Below are 16437 nucleotides of genomic sequence, written 5' to 3'. Positions count from 1 at the left end.
GCTTACCACTCCTCGAGGGAGGAGGGTATCTCTAAGTAGCCATGCTCGCTACCGTCTGATGTTGAACAGAGAAGTACAAGGTAAAACTGAAGAAAGACTTGATGGCAAGTTTTCTCTGCGTTGTTTATGATTCGTATCTTTCTTGGGTTTGGCATTGACGATTTACGAATGAGCAACTTACTTGGAACCTCTGTGCAAAGTCAGGGCCCTATATTGTGAAGCCAGGAGACGACTTCATCAATGGTAGGCCTTTGGAGAGGATTCTGATTGACACACTTGCAAGCAACCTCTAGCACCTGCAGCATTTGTTGTTCAAACCCCTTCCCACCAAGAAGTGGATCAAAAACTTGGTCTTGTTTCCCCTGTAATCTCATTTCCTGGACCCATCCAACGAGCTCCCTTGACATCTTGGGTTTGAAAACTTCCATTGGCCTTCTACCAGTGAGTAGCTCCAGCACGACCACCCCAAAACTATAAACATCTCCTCTCAAGGTGGCAACCCAAGCTTGTCCATACTCTGGAGGGATGTACCCAAGGGTTCCCACCAGCTCAGTTGTCACATGGGTCCTATAAGGAAGGATCAGTCTCGACAGGCCAAAGTCAGCAACATGGGCTTCAAAATCATCATCTAGAAGGATATTGCTGGATTTGATATCTCTGTGCACAATCTGTGGTTTGCAGATTTGATGCATGTAAGACACACCCACACTTGCCCCTTGTGCTATCCTCAGCCTTGTAGGCCAGTCAAGTCTTTCCCTGCCATCTGTCTTCTCATGCAACCAGTAATCCAGACTCCCGTTCTCCATGTATGAATATATCAGCATCCTACTGTTCCCACTCACACAATAACCTCTCAGCAGCACCAAGTTTTTATGTTGTGCAGTGGAGAGAGCTTCCACCTCTGCCTTGAATTCCCTTTCCATTAGACACATGTCCCCAGAAAGTTTCTTAACTGCTAGATTGGTGCCATTTGGTAAGGTAGCCTTGTAGACCAACCCAAACCCACCACAGCCAATGATGCTTGACTGATCAAAATTGTTCGTAGCCTTAGCAATGTCAGAAAATTTGAGATTCTTAAACTCAATGCTGTTAGCAGTAGATTCAAGCAGAACCAAACTGGACTCCTCCGTCAAGTCTATGTTGAAGTTGTCACACGAAAAGTTACCAATGTCGTTTTTGTGGTTATCGTCGCTCCTGTTTGGACTGATTCTTCTGTTAGACATTACCCATATAATCAGAACAGTAAGAACAAAGCCCCCTCCGAAACAGCCACTGAGGATGACTCCCACAATGAGTTTCCTGTTGGGGAAGTTGGATGGGGACCTACTTGACCTTGGTTGGCCATTAGAACATGGCCTTAGGATTATTAGCCCGCATAGGCCCGGGTTCCCCTCAAAGCTGGAATTGGAGAAGGTGTCAAATTGATTTCCTGATGGGATTGGTCCTTGTAGGTTGTTATCTGCAACACTGAAAAAAGCAAGAAAATTGAGATTTTTGAGCGACTGGGGGATAAAGCCAGAGAGATTATTCCCAGAGAGATCCAGCAGCTCCAAGCTGGTCAGATTGGAGAGCTGGTCAGGTATTTCGTAAGAGAAGTTGTTCAGGCTGAGATCCAGAACATAAAGAGCCTGCAAGCGGCCAATCTCTGGAGGTATCCTCCCATTCAGGCTATTGTTTCTCAAGTAGATTGCTGGAGGTAGGTCAGAAAGCTGATTGTACGGCAAGCCGGATGATCTGTTATGTGTCCTCACAAATACAGGGAGTTCGAGATAGCTCTGATCCACTTTGGAAGCTGCTTTGGGTGAAGCTAAGATTGGGAATTCTGTTATTTCCAGAGGCAATTCTCCTGAAAGAAGATTTGTGGACAAGTCCAAGTAGAATAGATTGGAAAGGGTCCCCAGCCAACCAGGAATAGTACCCGTTAACTGATTGAGAGACAAATCCAAAACTGCCAGTTGTCTAAGCTTTGATATCCAGAGAGGTATTTGACCAGTGAGCTGACAATCTGCAAAAGCCAAAACCTGTAGATTTTTGAATGCATCACCATCGGTGGCTATACTTTCTGGCAACAATTCTCCAATAAAGTTCACTGAGAGGATTAGAACAGTAAGACTTTTGCTTCCATTTAAAATCTGTAATGCACCTGAGAGGTTTGTAAACAAGTTGTGGGAGAGTGAGATGAAAGAGAGAGACTGCAGACCCAGAATTTCAGGTCGAATCTCTCCTTTGAGATGGTTTTTGGCTAATCGAAGTGCAGTCAGGGATTTGCATGAGTAGAGGCTTTCTGGTATGCTGCCCGTGAAGTTATTATTACCAAGATCAAGAGTGATCAGCTGTGAGAGACCTGAGAAATTAACAAATGAGATATCCCCTACCAAAGAGTTTCCTCTGAGATTCAGAGATTTGAGCTTGGTGCAATTGTTCAGAGAGGATGGAAGAGCTCCACTAAGTTGGTTGTTGTGAATAAGTACTTGTTCCAAGCTTGACAACTTCCCAATATCTTTAGGTAACTCCCCTTTGAATTCATTATCATTAAGCTCCAAAGTAGTCAAATTAGTGAGCTTGACGAAGAATTCATTTCGTAGGATCCCTGTAATATTGTTGAACGACAGGGAAAGCTGCTTCAGAGAGCTAATGTTGAAAAAATCATCCGGAAGTAATCCTGAAAGATTGTTAGACCCTGCTCGGAAGATTTCTAGCTCAGGACACTGACCCAATCCTGTGGGAATCTCGCCGCTGAATTTATTAGACGAGAAATCCAAAAGGCTGATGAGGATGGAATTTGCACAGACGGAAGTAGGGATGGGGCCGGAGAAGGTGTTGTAACTGATGTTCACTTGAGTCAGGTTTGATGCAGTCCACAGCAGAGGAAATTTGCCAGTGAAGGAATTGCTGGACACGTTGAGTATCTGCAGAGCAAGAGGGATAGGAGGAAATTCGCCTGATAGCTTGTTGAAGCTCAAATCCAAGACCTCAAGATAAGCCGTCTGGGAAAAAAGTTGAGGAGGAAGGATACCAGAGAGTGAATTATGGGAGAGATTGAGTTGGGAAAGCTGGTTGAGCTTTCCAATATACAGAGATATGGGCCCTTTCAGGCTTCTTTCTGGCAACCATAGACGGGTAACTTGCCCATTAACATTGCAGGAAACACCAGGCCACTGGCAGCAGTCAGAGCTGGGGTCACTTATCCCAGGCCATTTCAAAGAACCAGGAGAAGCAAGTTCAAGCCAAAAAGAGACTAGAGCATTCCGGTCGGCTTGAGTGCAGGCATACACACGGTAGGATGAAATCCAGAAGAGGATGAGGAACAGGCTGAAGATTTGTTGAGAATGGAATTTACAGCGAACACAGTGCTTCAGACAAATTTTGTGCTGAACAAGCATGGCCGATTCACTCCTCCCTGCCAGAGTTGGGTCTGAATCAGGACAAAGAATCCGCAGCCAAGTTTGTGTCAGAAAAAGCCTGCACATATGTATTTATGGCGCTAATTGTACTCTATTACATCTATGGAGAAGCTGTAAGCAGAAAAATATGCATAGAGAAAGAAGAAGAAAAAAAAAACGACAGAGATGAAGAAGGTGGAAGCTTCATCCTTCTGGGCGTTTACTTTTGTGGCTGCTACAGGGATTTGTTTATAGTTGGTAGAAAGAAAGCGTGTAAAGGCAGGCAGACGTGGGGGAAAGAGATTCGGGTACTCAATTACAGAACTCACCAATGCATCCCATGGTCTGGCTGCTACTTAATGGCAAATAACATTGACTTTGTTCAAAAAAATTATCTGACGTAGGTTGCCAGCGTGAGACGCCGGAACAGAACCTTCCCTTGAAGGGAAGGCTGTTTCCCTTCTTCAGCTGCCTCCATTGGCTCTTGTCCTCAACCAACCCAAGTGAGCCCCCTCCTCCTGATCTCCGTTTTCTTGACTAAATTGCCATTTATACATGTTCAAATTTTCGTCTTTCACGTGGGTTTCTTTCATTTTCTGCCAGATATGATACTTAATTGTCAATTTTGACTTCAGTTTTTTTTTTTTTTTTTCCTGATTGTTGAATTCCTTCACCGTTCAACGCTGATTTCTAGGATTACAGAGTAGAGACCACACCATCTATAACGGTATCTTCCTGAGGATAGTCTCGGCCAACTTCTATTTTGATTATACTGAAAAATCAACCCTTTGCCAAGCTTTATTCTGTTTTCCCGTTCGTGACAGGCAAATCAGCCGTTTTTGAGTAGAGAATCTATCTCGACAAAGTGGATACCAGGAAAATTACAGACTAGAAACGAAAATTTTGTCCCGACAATGGACTTCCTGCTAACGATCAGAACGTTGCACTCAGAAATTAGACTATTCTCTGAACAGCCAGCCTCTCCTTTCGATCAACCCTAAACCATTAGTAGTCAAACCCACGTTCAATTCTTGCTTTGTTTGTTTCTCCGTTCAAAACTTCTTGCTCTTTCATCTCTTATTGGAATTACAGATGCCAAAAATCTGTAAATATTACTTCATCTTTTAATGCAAATAATAAACTAGGAAATGGTTATATCATTGAACAGGTGGCTTCAGTTTTTGTTATTGTTGATGACAAAGAATCCATGAGCTGAGACAGCCCCACTGTCGAGTGGACGCGCTGCGCTGCTCCACTTTAGATGAATTAAATAAACTAAGAACACTTCTTTTGTTCACTCCCCATCATGAATCTCACTGATCCAAGTCTACTCTGAAATTAATTTGTTTGAGTTTGTGCTCCGGGGGCCAAATATATCTTCTGGGTAATTATAACTCCTTTGATTGCTTTGTACGCCTCGGGATTTCAGGTTTCACGGACTGAAGAAAAGTGGCTCCTCTTGATTGGTTCTGCTCGATGTGGGTATTTGTAATCTCCCGAATCTTCAAAAGGTCTGCACGCGGATCATCAACTCTGGGTGAAACGCGGAATCCAGCACTGATTGTGAAAGGTATCTGTAGTGTGCACGAACATTGAATATACTCTTTAAATATATCCAGATGAGTTTTATTCTGAAAAGACGAAACCACTTTCTATCTTCTAAGTGGTAGGAAATCGTATATTCGTTTGATGCAGGTTGAGATTCTCTTGCGAAAAGAAACCTATGTGATCAGAGATGTGTACAGCGTAAGAATACTTTTTCTCTCTGCATCAAATTGAAAAAGAATCAGTTTACGAACAATGAACGATATGAATAAAAAACAAGTTGAGGAAATTTCATGACAATCAGAGCTTGGAAACTCCCTTCTTGCAACTTGGGTTATTTGATGACTTCGTGACCGATAGGTTTGGACTCTTCAGATCAAGTGGGGGCTAAGTCACAGGCAAGCTAGAAAGAAATGAAGCAACCTGGATTGAATTTTCTCTGGACAGATTCCGCAATTGTGGGCAAACTTTCAGCTACAACACAGAGAAGAAGAAAAAAAAAATTGCTTTCTCTGACTGAGTTTCATGCAAAGACAAGATGATGGAACAGGAAAAGAAGGGTGTTTGCGTTTTAGGATTTACTACTGAGAATGCTAGATTCGCGGTTTGCAGCTTGACTTCCACCATTACGAGACGTCGGACATATTTTTAAACCCAAAATATGACGAAATTCTTTTTTTTTGTATTCGCTCATGTTGGTTGTACCAACAACCTGATAATAAGAACAACCATGAAAGGCATCTGGTGCAGATCCTGGAAGGACAGTTTATGGAATCATAGAAAAATGAAATACTTAAATATTATTTAAGATTTTTTATTAAAAATTTCTTTGACCATTTATATATCTTTGTTATATACGATTAGAGTAATAGATTGTTTATTTTTTATTATCTTTAACACCGACGAAGATTTTAAAACTGTAGAGCTTTGTCCTTATCACATTTAGACTGGCTAATGGCATGCCTGTTGACACTTTATAATGAGTTTCTCAGTTTTTCTTTTTCCTCCAAAAGAGTAAAATAGAAATTAAAAGTTCATATGTCAATCACTTTGTTTAGATCATTGATCAATCGCTTAAGATCGATCAATCATATTTCAATCACTTTGTTAAGATCATTGATCAATCGCTTAAGATCGATCAATCGAAATAAAATGATTGATCATTCATGGGGCGAATAGAGAAGATGAATAACCACATTCGAATAAAAAATAGTTGGGCACATACATAAGTTTCCAATAGATTGGTTCGTCACAAAATTTTTGAGATGGCATAATTTAGAAGAAAAAATGACTCCTGTAAGACCCTCCAATAAATAGATTTTTTATACATTTCCGAGAAAAACATGCAACTCAGTGAATAAATAATATTGCTAATAAGTATACAACTCCTAGTGATCACTTCATTGAAAAATTAAAAGGGAAGGAAGATAGTCACAGACCAGAGTAACCTTCCCAGCCTTCCCTCTCCAGTTTCTCCGCCTTTTTCAATACAGTACTTTTCATGTCTTCTTGGTGTTGAATCACTCTGTCATAAATAGTCAATAGAAGAAATATTTTTGTATCAAAGTAATTTCATCATCTCAACCAGCATAAGAATGTCAAACAGAAAAAGTTGGTGAACCTTTCTTGTATCTCTGGGTACTTTATACCAACAATCCTAGCAGCCAAAAGCGCTGCATTTTCAGCAACCTCAATTCCAACAGTTCCAACAGGAATTCCTTTTGGCATCTGCATTAGTAAAACGATAACAAACACATAACATTAATCAACATGGGCTTTAGAGCATCTATAAAGAAAAAGAAAGACACTTTGGAAATACAAATGGTAATTCAGACAGACAGGAAGAAGCGTAAGCAATTTTGCACCTGTACAATTGAATGGAGTGCATCGACTCCATCCAGTAAAGAAGCATTCACAGGGACACCAATGACTGGTAAGCAAGTCATGGAAGCCACCATGCCTAAACAGAGACCAAAGGGTATTCAGAAGTGTATAGATATTTCTCAAAAGCTATGATATTTAGCTTTCTTTTTTCCCAAAAAAACAAGAGAATTTTAATGGAAACTTACCAGGCAGGTGAGCTGCACCACCAGCGCCTGCAATGATAACCTCAATACCTCGCTCATGAGCAGATCTGGCAAAAGTAAACATTCTTTCTGGAGTGCGATGGGCAGAAACTATTGTTACCTGCAGATTATTATTCAACCAAATCAACTAACAAATAAATATGACGGGTGGACAAGCATTTAAATCAGGGTGCCCTGCAAGTGGATTTGTTATTATTGGACATTATATAGGGACAGTTTTTCTATTTTTAGACGCAAAGAATTTTTACATCTCCTGCATTTTGACTAATTTTTTTTTTTTTAAGACTGTACAGTGTTAGAAAGAAAAAAGTATAGATTTGTGAAGTACAAAGTACTTTTGAGGAACACAGAGAAGCCGTTTTCAAAAGCTAATCCAAACAAGCTCTTATGTATTAGATGACACTGATACACAAAACAGAGAAAGGACCACCTCAAACGGCACACCAAAGCTTTTCAGAACCTCTGCAGCTCTCTTCATCACCCGAAGATCTGAATCTGATCCCATTATAATTGCAACACAAGGAGCTGCATTTTAGCAAGGGAAAATAATATTCATTCAGTAAACCAATTTTAGTAGAAGAATTATTTGATACGCTCAATGAAGTTTTCCAACGCTATGAAGTGTCTTGATCACTAAGATACATTGACGACATTTTAAATCCATATTTCTGGACACTTTAGTCACTATCATTGATTTTACTCTATAACCTTTTACTAACTGGGAAACTTGAAAACCATTGGTATTTCAGTTTGATTTTTGTTGATTTTAAAGACTCCATGAATTTAGCTCATGGAGAAAAAGGGAGAGAGACCCATTGAGAGAAAACCAGAAGAAGAAGGGTTATGGACTTGATTTCCTAACTCTCCCTCTCAAGCTGGGGGTGAGAGAACATCATGAACTCCCATCTTGCTACAAATGATGTATACAATCTTTTTGTATAACATGGTAGTCCTCCCATCTTCCAACACTCCCCCTCACGCTGGTGTGTCCTTCTATGAGGCCCAGCTGGCATAAGATAAGTGAGAGAACCCTGCCAACCCTGGAGTTCACTGGTCAACTTCTTTCACAACAACACCGAAACAACTCTTGATTTAAGGTAGTCGAGGGATTGCTCAAAACCTCAAAGAAAGATGATTTATTTGCCAATATGCTACAAGGACCATGTCCCAAATGACATGGAGCACTCTCCACCAAACACAATTGTCACACACCTAAGCCAAAAAAAAAAATTATATACCTTCAGTTTCAGAATACTGGTTGAAACAGACCACTGGTTAAACACACACCAACATGAAACCCCTGTGCCATTACCAGAGACTGATGCTATATTTAATGATTAGGGTTTAGCAATTTTCTCAAATAATAATGAGAAGAGAGGACATAAAGCATGGATTATAGCATTCTGTTGATTTATCTAAAACCTATACATGTTAATAGATTTTTATTAAGCCCAACATATTCTTTTTTAGAAAGTAAAAAATTTCCTTTTAATGGAAGACCAACTTATTTCACAGTGCCATTGGTAGGAAGAAAACACTAGAATTCAGTAAGCTGAGAAACATTTTAGTGACCTGTCCTTGGGACCTCTATATTTTCAGTACTCAGCATTGAAGCCAGGCTTGCTTTCACTATAGCCCTAGAAGGTCCCACAATGGTGATGTGGCCCATCTTACGTTGCTTTCTCATTTCTGCAAGAATATTATGTAATTCACAAGAAAATGCTTGTAAGCTTAAACATGACAATAACATAAGAGGGACGTGTATATGAAAATTGACATGTGACCTAAACTACAGACCTGGTTTGTCGTACCAATGAACAGTGGCCCCTCGAATTTGTAGAGCCCTTGCAATGAGTTTGAGGGCCAAATGGAATCCTTTTTCACCCTGAAATATTTATGAAGATGGCAAAATGTAAGAAACACTAAAAATGAGAAAATCCCTGGAGGGGAATATAAAAGAACATATAAAACTCAAAACAAAAGCAAAAAACAGTCACAGATCCATAGAAATCCACTACTGCGACCCAGAAGTGGGAGAATCCCCAAAACAAGGTGGTGTCAAAGAACCCCTAGCAAAGGAACCAGCGAGAGACCACCACCAACTGGTTGCAATGTTTTGAGGTATTCATTATTCATTAGTATTTCTATGGAACGTGAATGAAAGTATAAATTGATATTCGCCCAGTGAACCAGAATAAAGATATCAAGCAAAATTGATAATATTTCCGCACAAATGCTAATAATTAGACAAATATTTTAAATGGCTCAACACTGATTTAGCTGCATTGTGTAGCTAGACAATTGGTCTTCTTGATCATCAAAAGACCCTAAGTAAAAAGACATCTGCATGAGCTGTATAACTGAAAGGAAACACATATCTTGAAGGACAAAAGAGGGTATGGCTCTGCCCATAGAAACACAAGAAAATCAACGGGAAGGAGTTTCCCACAAGGAGATATTGACAGGCTGCAGCCAAGCTAAAATTTGGCTGATCATGAGATACTGAATCAGGTCATATATTTTCAAAAAAAAAAACTCAATGAGCTTAATGCCCTGCACAGAAGCTACATCAAGCATCACTCATTCGAAGAGTAACACACATTCTGGTCACGTGGTTATTTCCAAGCAGTTGATATTGAAAAGAGATAGAATCAGATCGTAATGGCTAGAGTTCATCAACAACAAAGTTTCTCAAAACACTCATTTTGACATTTTGGAGCTTGGATGTACATACAGAAGCATAAAATTCTACCTTCTTTAGACAAATGAAGAACACATGTAACTGATGTACATGAAGATGAAGGAGAAAAATGGATATAGATATTAGAACCAAAGTTATTGAGGAGGACAGATTACACAATAAAACACCAAAACCATTATCAATCTTGTGGATTCCCTAAAATCAATAAAATTGGTGCTATTAAATCCCAAAAAAATTATTTCCTGATGCTTAAAAACTAATATATTGAAAATTTAATAAAATTAAAAATAAAAAACTAATCAAGACAAATAATATACACACACACACACACACACACACACATATATATAGTAAGATACTAAAGTATAGTAACTATTTTAGAAACCAAAAGATTATTACCTCCTCTTCACCTAGCAAATTATACATTACAGCAGCTGGAGTTTTCATTGATGGATCTCCAAGAGGTAAACCAGTTACTGCTCGCAAGTGCTGCTCAAACTGTGAAGTATAGCAAGACTCAATAGTGTGATGCCCACTATTGTGAGGACGTGGTGCCACTTCATTCAACAAGATCTGATAAAAAGAGATTACAAAAAAATCATAATTGTGTAGAAAAAAGTCATAATTGTGAATACAACAGAATGAATATGTGAGGGATAAAAAGCAAACCTGACCATCCTGTGTAAAAAATAGTTCAACAGCAAATACACCAGCACCCTTCAGTGAACTAACAGCTTTTTGTGCAACATCTATAGCAAGCTTCTTTACTTTCTCTGGCACGTTAGCAGGTGCCTCCACTATGTGACAGATATTATTTCTAACAGGCAACATGTGTAAAATGATCAATCATTAAAATAAACAACAAAAAGACAGAATTCAGTAAGACAGGCTGAGAAATAACTTTTAGCAGGTTACCTGTGAATAGTTTCAACCACTGGATAACAAGAAATAGAATCATCCCGTGCCCTTGCCACAATGACAGCGAGCTCCTAAATCAGATAAAAAATGAAAAGCAAGATTGTACCTTATATAATTACTTCACCAAATACATTACTTCAGTGATCAATCAACCAGCAAAGCTCTTTAGGGTCAAAGGAAAGAAAGTATGCATTCGTATGGTTCGTGCTAAAAATAAAATATAATATTGCTAAACACAAATACATAGAAAAAGATCGTAACAATCACAACTATCAAGCAATTGCCAATATTTATTCATCATCATGGTGAGCACCGCAATCATCATCAAATTTCCAAAAAAAGTTGGTTCAGGCACACAAAAAAATTTCCTCCAGTTTGATTTATGATATAACATGCCAATGAATAAGTAGGCGCTGTAAAAGTCTTTCCTTAATCATGCCAGTTCCATGCCACTTTAAAATTCTCTTTCCTCACCACTTCCATCCATGTCAGTTTCACTCTTTGCTGATCCCTCTATCAACACTTACAAAACCCTTCAATCTGTTAAGAGTTCAGAAACAAATGACAGTATTTCTCTAACATGACTAAACCATATTGCCAAAAATAATAGACATAGAATTGCTGGCCAAAAAAAAGATAAGAAGTCTTAGTTAGTCAACAATATATGAAAAAGTAGTGACTGAGTTAATAGTTAATGTGAGTTAGAATTTGGTCAGGAAAAGGCAAGCCAGAGTAAAGGTAGCAATCCAGTGTCTACTATGCATGATACTAAATCAAATTGCAATAGCTATAAATAGGAAAGTCAATAAGCAAGCAATAAATGGGACAGCAACCATCTTCCCTTTCTTTCTGAATTATCATCCTCCGTTTGTCACTCTCCACTGTGCTCTTATATTTAATTTTTTGACATGGTCTCGAGCACTACCTACAATCCTGGTTTGTTTTCGAAAGATATAGACAAGGCAATGGGAGGAAAATGACTGACCCCAAATCATTCCCCTCTTCTTTTTTTCTTGCTAATAAAGAGATGAACATAACATAAAATCAAATCAAACATCAAGCACAAACAAACCTTCAGGAACGGAGCCCATTTCTCAGCATATAAGCCTCTATTGTACCCTCCAAGAGCTGTAAAGGAAGGATGACTACAGGATCAGGAATACATAAAAAGTTAAACTACCACGATATAGGAAGGTTTTAATGGGAATCAGGAATCTTGTCAGTTAACAATAGATACCAGAAACAGCATCCGAAAGCTCCTCTTTGCAGTGAGCAACAGCATTTCCCCTTCCATCATAAGCAAGTCTTCGGCTCTTAATCATTAAAGGATAGCCAAACAAATCCCCTGCTTTAGCTGCAGAATCAGCATCATCTACCTGAAGCAATACTCCAAGAATCAAAACCTTATATTTTTATCGAAGTCTCATAATCCCCACCTTCCACCTCCCCTAAAATAAAATAAAAGATACTGCCTCATAATGCATTTGCAAAATTGTAAGTGACCTGCATAAAATCAGGCAATGGAATGCCATGTTGAGAAAAATGAACCTTCTGGAGGTATTTATCCTGAAACAAGATAAAATAGTGCATCAGAGCTCAATGGATGAGTAAAGGCTGTAAAGCTAATGGACTGGAGTTGTTATAACGGCAAACTCAAAGATTCCACATGTTTAAAAAAGCCATTCTGTTCCGTAGAATAGTTCAGATGCAACTACGTCATATGTTTTTCTTTTCAAAGACAACATGTCATTGTCTAGCAGCCACCAAACATGTGAATGATGCTAACACACTGAAGCTTGAAGAGATTCGTTGGAAAGTTCTATTCAAATGGCTTCAAATATTAAATATATCCAGAACCTCCCTTCAAATCTCTCACTTATGTCTCAGAGAACATGGTCAGATTTCAGTTCTCGAATGGTGCTCTCTTATGTCATTGGAAGATTAGGACAGCCCTGATCAGAGTTGAAATAATTAAAATAGTTGCTTCACTAACTCCTCCAAGGACATTTCCTTTTATGTGTTTTAACATTACAAATGTAGGACCAGTAAATTTTTTGTGTTGGGTTTCTTTTACCAAGGATTGTTACGCATATCCTTCTTACTGTCTTTCATATTCGGTCCAGAATTTTTTGAGTTGCATAGACCTAGTAAAACAGTTAGCTGCTCTCAAACATGAACTCATGACCATTTTCTGCATGAAAACGACCTTTCACAGGACTGCAGCAGTTGGGAACAGGGTAGAAGGTTTTGAGGAAAACCTAACATGATCCAAAACAGTTGGTCATAAAAGTGCAAAACAAAAGCAACTATAGAGGCCCACATAAGCAAAAAAATAAGAGAATTCCTGCCATAATTATGAGAAGAACTGCAGCTAAGCCCTTGGTCGAATGACATCATATGTAGTGTCTCTTAATGTCGGGTCTCAAGTCTCAAGTCTCAAGGTCTCATCAGAGTTCATCCAGTAACCAATGTGGTTGGGGGAAGACTAGAAGCATTAAAGCATTAATTAGATATTTTCTAAAAAATCTTTGTCCATGTTAAATCTCAAACCTAATTCCACACAACCTTCTCAGATATCAAGATAAAGCTGAATATGAATGATAAAGCTTTCTTTGCTGGATCAATAAACGCTACTGGCAATTTTCAAAAAAAAAAAAAACGAAAAATATATAGAGGCCTCATTTGTGCTTGTTCAGTTCAGAAATTCAGATGGCAGAATCTTTTTGTTTTTTTTTTGTTAGCATCAAATTTGTGGAACAGTCATAGCCCTTTGTACAGCAACAAGGCCACATAAGGAGGAATACTCCTTTCTCTTTATTATAATTGAGGACATCAGGCTATGGAATAGACAACAATATTCCACAAGTCCACATGCACCAGGAGGCTAACAATGTTATCAACTCGTTAGCAAATTTTGGTCAGAAAGGGAACAAGAACTGCTCAGTCATTCTTAGTACAAATGAATGCTCAGTCATTCTTAGTACAAATGATTGCTCAATCATTTTTAGAACAAATGTTTACTTACCTGGATAATCCTAATAGTAGAAGCTCTCGGTTCACAATCTATCCCTTGCTGCTCAAGCTTCTCCAGTGTGGAGACATCCACATGCTCGATCTCAACTGTCAGAACTTCACACCTGAGAATAAGAAAGTAAATTACTCCCTATCTTAATAAAGCTTTTCATCATTCTCAAGAAAACTAATAGCTATTAGTGTCTTCGATCAAGAACACCTCTTTGCAAATTCCTGAACAGTGTCACTGTCATCATAATTTCCCACCATATGATGGTAGCAAATGCTGCTTGCTGGGCAATTCTCAAGTGGATCCAAAATCATGACTTTGATGGCCATCTGCGAAGCTGCCTGACACAGCATCCGACCCAATTGCCCTCCTCCCAAGACACCAACTATTGTTTCTGAGTGTCCATGAACCGATAAAGCATCCATTCTACATTTGCAGGAAAACAAGGTGTTATCTTTTGAAGAACCTTTATCTCCCAATTGAGCACCTCAACGAGAATGTTAAAGCCAAATGCATCTCAAGTTACTTTTTTCCCGAAAAGAGAGGCATAACCGGACATATTTAAACGACCATGACAGACCCAAAGCAGCTTCCAGAAGAATGTATATAATTTGTGAAAAGAACTCTCTTTTCTTCCCGAATTCAGCAAAACAATAACAAAAGATTAGTGGGTTAAATACATACGTGGATGCAGAACTGTCGGACTGCGTAGAGCAACACGAAATCGGAGCACTCAGCGGAGAAGTGATTACTCTGGCCTCGTTTCCCTGACGCAAAGCTAATATGTTAAAACCTAGCTTCTCTATTCGAAGTGCGTGAGGAACTGTGCTGAAATTCGAAGCAAAAGTCTCCGCCTTGTCTTGCAGGTGAGAAGAAAACACGGTGGAGGGAGTCTGGAGGAGCATTTCCAAAGCGATGTTCCTCGACCCACACCCTACCCTGGAGTCTAAATTCAAAACCTCGATCCACTTCACCCCCAAGGCAGTTCGGTTGCTAAGAGGAACGAGGACACCGACGGGCGACAGACGCGGAGGAGGAGCGCGGCGTTTGAGTAGGGTTTTTGAACGTTGGAACTGATGCTTCAGACCCAGTGAGCTTGGCAGGGCTCGACGCCTCGACCGGGAGCCGACCAGTGTCCTCGAGAATCTCACTTACACGACTCCTCTACACTGACGTAAGCATCGAGTTAAGAGCTTACGAGTCGAGCCGGAGCCGCTCTTTCCTCGTCTTGGGCTCAACTTTCCGGTGAACGAAGGAAAATACGAAATCTTCACAGATGATTTTTTTATTTTCCTTTTGCACATCGGATAAATCTTTTCGAATTTATTTATTAATATTTATATTTTTTATCTTCTTTTATAAAATAAGAAATATAGAATAAGTAGCCTGGTCCAACTATCCGATACATTTTAAATGCATTCATTTGTTAATATGATTTTTATTTTTAAAATATATATATAATATAATTATTGCTATTTCTAGGGGTGTAATTGGTATATAAATATAACAGAATAACTTATTATATATATCGTTCTTTTATATATAATATATTAATATATGATATCATCCGTATATAGGATAAGTTACCGTAATACCCTCTATTATCGAACGATAGAACAAATAATCAAGTTAATGAATATAATAATAATAAAATAACCTAGAATTTAATAAAATTATAAAAAAAATTATGTCAAACATTGATTCACTAAAATAAAATTTTACTAAATTACACTTTATATATAATTGGGTAGGGAATAATTTTATCTATTTTTCATTCCATTTAATAAACAGTAAATTAGTAATAGCATAAAATTACCCAACTGCCTAATTGAATAGGCCTTTTTTTTATTTATTTTTATTTAATATATGAGTTTTATATAATTTGAATAAAAATCAAAATTAGAGATAAAAGCACATCTAATCTATAACTAATCCCCTTAACATACAGGAAAACTACTCAAAATCCTTGGTTTCTCCCTCTAAGGATTTTACATGTACACATATGTAATGAGTTATGTGTGGACCCATCCAAGTCACATTAGACAAACTTAATGGAAAGTGGTCATGCAATTTCTCGCATGGCCCATCACATAACTCATTACATATGTGTACATGTAAAAATATCATAATTTCATTATTAGGGAGTTTTTATGCTTTTTATAATAAGTGAAGTTATTATTAGTTTGTGTAATTTAATAGCCAGCATATGTTGTTAATTTTGGTATACAATCTCAATTTTAAACCTAGCCAATAAATAAAGGCATTTGGTAAGAAACGTGGTTTTTCATACTTATGGATGTGCAGAGCTACTCTCTTATGGTGTGCCTATTGTTAGAGTGGTTATATCCACTATTGTGTAGGCGGTATTTTTCTGTACTTAACAAATTAGTATGTTGGATAGTATTAGTTAGCCGCTATCATAATATAAGAGATGACATGCCACATTTCGCGTTTTAAACCCATGAAAGGTGGTCAAGAATGAGTGGGGTGGGTGTCAGAGTAGTTCCGTCCACTCTTCTATGTGGTAATTTTTTACACTTAACAGATCTGTTAAGTTGTATTAATTAGCCGCTTGTATTATATCACCCCGTTTCACGTTTAAATCCTATGAAAAGTAGCAAAAAATAAATAGGGTGGGTGTCGGAATCGGCGATAGGCTGCAGTTATGTTGAAGCTGACTATTCACCCACGTTTTTCACTATCACAAACAGGCGGGGACCAAATTATTACAGCTTTATTTTTCATTCGTCCGGCTTCATATCGGTCTGCGTCGTCATCTTC

The 16437-nt window shown here is 38.5% G+C and overlaps 2 protein-coding genes across 2 annotated transcripts; both read right to left on the bottom strand.

The window, feature by feature from the left end:
* Window positions 1-47: 47 nt before the first annotated feature.
* On the bottom strand, window positions 48-3518 carry LOC137958522 (tyrosine-sulfated glycopeptide receptor 1-like). Its single transcript, XM_068805580.1, has one exon. The coding sequence runs from the start codon at window positions 3468-3470 to the stop codon at window positions 201-203; it is 3270 nt and encodes a 1089-aa protein (XP_068661681.1). The 5' UTR covers window positions 3471-3518; the 3' UTR covers window positions 48-200.
* Window positions 3519-6106: 2588 nt separating this feature from the next.
* LOC137958524 (phosphoribosylaminoimidazole carboxylase, chloroplastic) lies at window positions 6107-14770 on the bottom strand. Its single transcript, XM_068805583.1, has 16 exons — window positions 14341-14770; window positions 13867-14082; window positions 13660-13771; window positions 12138-12200; window positions 11872-12010; window positions 11707-11762; window positions 10632-10705; window positions 10386-10533; window positions 10116-10289; window positions 8813-8900; window positions 8588-8704; window positions 7446-7540; window positions 6998-7115; window positions 6794-6888; window positions 6550-6656; window positions 6107-6453 (listed from the first exon to the last, which is right to left on the bottom strand). The coding sequence occupies exons 1-16, from the start codon at window positions 14559-14561 to the stop codon at window positions 6360-6362; spliced, it is 1917 nt and encodes a 638-aa protein (XP_068661684.1). The 5' UTR covers window positions 14562-14770; the 3' UTR covers window positions 6107-6359.
* Window positions 14771-16437: the final 1667 nt, after the last annotated feature.

This window comes from Aristolochia californica, unplaced genomic scaffold (assembly GCF_029961685.1).
Source record: "Aristolochia californica isolate CCGP_79_NKW_82.1479 unplaced genomic scaffold, dmAriCali1.0.hap1 SCAF_3, whole genome shotgun sequence".
Lineage (NCBI taxonomy): Eukaryota > Viridiplantae > Streptophyta > Magnoliopsida > Piperales > Aristolochiaceae > Aristolochia > Aristolochia californica.
The sequence above is the reverse complement of the archived record's forward strand: the minus strand, read 5'-3'. Positions and strand labels throughout refer to the sequence as shown.